General features: G+C 36.3%; 1 protein-coding gene across 1 annotated transcript; it reads left to right on the forward strand.

Annotated features, from left to right (window-relative positions):
* The first annotated feature begins 1,308 nt into the window (after positions 1 to 1,308).
* On the forward strand, positions 1,309 to 2,189 carry LOC125478182 (protein CDI-like). The gene has a single exon (XM_048585980.1). It carries the CDS (start codon positions 1,332 to 1,334, stop codon positions 2,091 to 2,093), a length of 762 nt encoding a protein of 253 aa, XP_048441937.1. The 5' UTR covers positions 1,309 to 1,331; the 3' UTR covers positions 2,094 to 2,189.
* The last annotated feature ends 833 nt before the right edge of the window (positions 2,190 to 3,022 follow it).

Genomic DNA, 3,022 nt, shown 5'->3' on the forward strand with positions numbered 1-3,022 from the left:
TTAATGTGACAGCCTGACATGCTCATGTGCAATTGTAGCACAGCCGTTGGAGCTTGCCATCTCAATTGATCCCATCTTATCGTTATGTATTAACTCATGGTTTCAACTCGTGCCTTTAAAACCAAGCCACAAGGAAACACCTGCAATCTGCAGAGGCAAAGCAACAAGAGTGAGTGACTCACTTGAGCCAAGGAGGTACGTTTCTTTCTACTTCAAATGGTAGTCATCATTTTTTAGCTTTGAGGAATGATTTTATTGGAAATATTTTTGGCTTGCACCTTCCCGAGGTTCATAATTCGTTCTGCAGAATCTGGCTAAAATGCATGCTTTCCCAAGTTGAGTTTAGCAGAAAACGTAAAATGTGTTAGTCTATTGTAGACTTGAGCGTTGCCAAATTGGCTAGAGCAATGTATTCCCACCTTTACACCCACTACAAATACCCTCCTTGCATTTTATGTTAGATTAGAATATTGCTCAGATGAAAAAAGAGATAAAGGGGGGATTTAGTTTGTTCATTTGTGCTTTAGAATCTGATTGAAATGTAAAGGCTTGTTCAGTATTCTACTTGAATCTAATTTTTCAAACTGAAAAACACTTTCTAAGTTTTAGATCTTGAAAACTTGTTTTATAGGACTATCTTCAAAAGTTATATTCAAGACTAATTTAAAAAATAATATATTCTCTAAAAACACCAAAAATGAAATTTTTAAGTTTTTAAACTTAAAGGCCCACTCATTTCTACTCTCTGTCCACCCCTCTCACTCCAATTTTCTCTCCTCTCTTCATTCTCTTTTGTTTCTTGTTACTCTCTCCTCCTTCTCTATCTCTGCCGATCTTCTCTCTTCATTTTATCTCTTCCGATCTTGTCATTCTTTCTTTTCTTCTCTCTTCTCTTTCTCTCTCTTTTCCGACCCCCCTCTCTTTGGATCTCTTTGTCTAGTTTAAATTTTAAGATTTAAAAACAATTTTAAATCTCAAATCAAACAAGTTTTCGAGTCTTAAAAGAAAGTTGTTTTCAGGAGATGTTCTTAAGAAATAATGATTTTTTTTTTAATAGGATACTAAACTGACCCTAAATTTGTATTTGGCAGAAAATGTAAATTGTAGAATGGGTTGGTACTGGTGTATATCTGACTAAAAATGTTCCTTCTGCACTCTTGCACTTCGTCCAAGGGGACTACTAGTATTTGGGCTACTTTGAATTCCACTACTTGACTTCATGGATTGGGATTATAATGAGTATTTTATTAACACATTATTTGATTATTATTTGAATTGTTTCTTCTCTTTTAAATTTTGAACAGATTGCAGTACAATCTTTATCAAGTAAGATGAGTTTGAATGATAAGAAGGTTCATCCAGTGAGTAGTAATGGAGACATGAAGAAGGACAACCCCTTCAAGATATTTGTGGGTTACGATTCACGCGAAGACATTGCGTACGAGGTTTGTAGACACTCAATACTACAGCGATCTTCGATCCACGTTGAGATCATACCAATCAAACAATCGGACCTCAGAAAGAATGGCCTTTACTGGCGCGAAAGGGAACAGCTAGAGAGCACCGAGTTTTCTTTTACCCGGTTTTTGACTCCACATTTGGCGAACTACGAAGGTTGGGCAGTGTTTGTGGATTGTGATTTTCTTTACCTTGCTGACATTAAGGAACTGAGAGACTTGACTGATGACAAATATGCCATAATGTGTGTTCAACATGACTACACACCAAAGGAGACGACAAAAATGGATGGAGCAGTGCAGACTGTGTATCCAAGGAAGAATTGGTCTTCCATGGTGTTGTATAACTGCGGACATCCCAAAAACAAAGTGTTGACACCCGAGGTTGTGAATACGCAAACAGGCGCTTTTCTTCATAGGTTTCAGTGGCTTGAGGATGAAGAAATCGGGTCCATCCCATTTACTTGGAACTTTCTTGAGGGGCACAACCAGGTTGTTGAGAATGATCCGGAAACTTTCCCAAAGGCGATACACTATACTCGCGGAGGGCCGTGGTTTGAGGCTTGGAAGGGTTGTGAGTTTGCAGACCTGTGGTTGAACGAAATGGAGAAGTACGTGCAGGAAACGAAGAAGTAGATCGGAAACTAGATAGAATTAGTAGGTGGTGTACTGCATTTGAAGTTTGGGATTCATCATTGAAGTTCATTTGCTTTTGTTGCTGCTGTCTTATGATTTAGAATTTCTAGCAGTGATTATTGGCTAGGTATTGCATTATATGGTGTAATTCATCGTGTAAGAATAAGATTTAGATTGTTATGCTGTAATATTTGTACTAAATAAAAAAAAAACTAAAATAATGTGTTTTTTTAATAATATTTTTACTATTATTTGGAAAATGGGAGAGAGTTCCAAATTATTACAATAATTTAAAGAATGGAGAATTTCAAAGCCGTAATGCATTGGTAGAAATCCATCATTTTATTCACTGAACCAAATACGAAGAACCCATAATAATATAAGTATCTTGCACATTTGAACCTTAATGGTGTGGCATGAGATAAGAACCACATTATATTTATACCTACTCAAGCTCAGCAGAAATGTACTGTTCATTATGTGAGAGATAGCACTGTTGGTCAACAGTGAAAGGCAGAAATACCCTTGGTTTCTGCTTCGGTTCTCGTAATGTTTACACTTTGATGCAGTAAGAAGTCTGTTTTGTCCTTCACGGCCTCGCGTCTCTCATCAGCATGCACTTCCCTCTTTGCTACATCCGAAGCCTTTGAAAAAAAGCCAAAAGAAAAAAGCAACCCACAAAAGAGATACTAAATGCGAAGTGGCAAAAATATATACAGGCACTTTTAGGGAAGGAATTTTTTTTTTTTTTTTTTTGAAAAATAGGGATACCTTCTTGAGTCTTGACCATCAAATTTGACTTTAATGAAATTATGTAGTTGAGATTAAATCACATGCCACATAATCTCAACTATAGAATTTCATTAAAACCAAATCTAATGGTTAAGAATATGTCCCTATTTTTTTTGAAAAATGAAATCCCTTCTCTT

Source organism: the organism of the source record quoted next, unplaced genomic scaffold (genome assembly GCF_019419815.1).
Source record: "Pyrus x bretschneideri cultivar Hongxiangsu unplaced genomic scaffold, Pyrus_bretschneideri_v1 Contig24, whole genome shotgun sequence".
In the NCBI taxonomy this organism is placed as follows: domain Eukaryota; kingdom Viridiplantae; phylum Streptophyta; class Magnoliopsida; order Rosales; family Rosaceae; genus Pyrus; species Pyrus x bretschneideri.

Bases quoted from the DNA above. Each gene is read 5' to 3' on its own strand.
- LOC125478182 (XM_048585980.1), top strand. From the start codon at position 1,332: ATGAGTTTGAATGATAAGAAGGTTCATCCAGTGAGTAGTAATGGAGAC.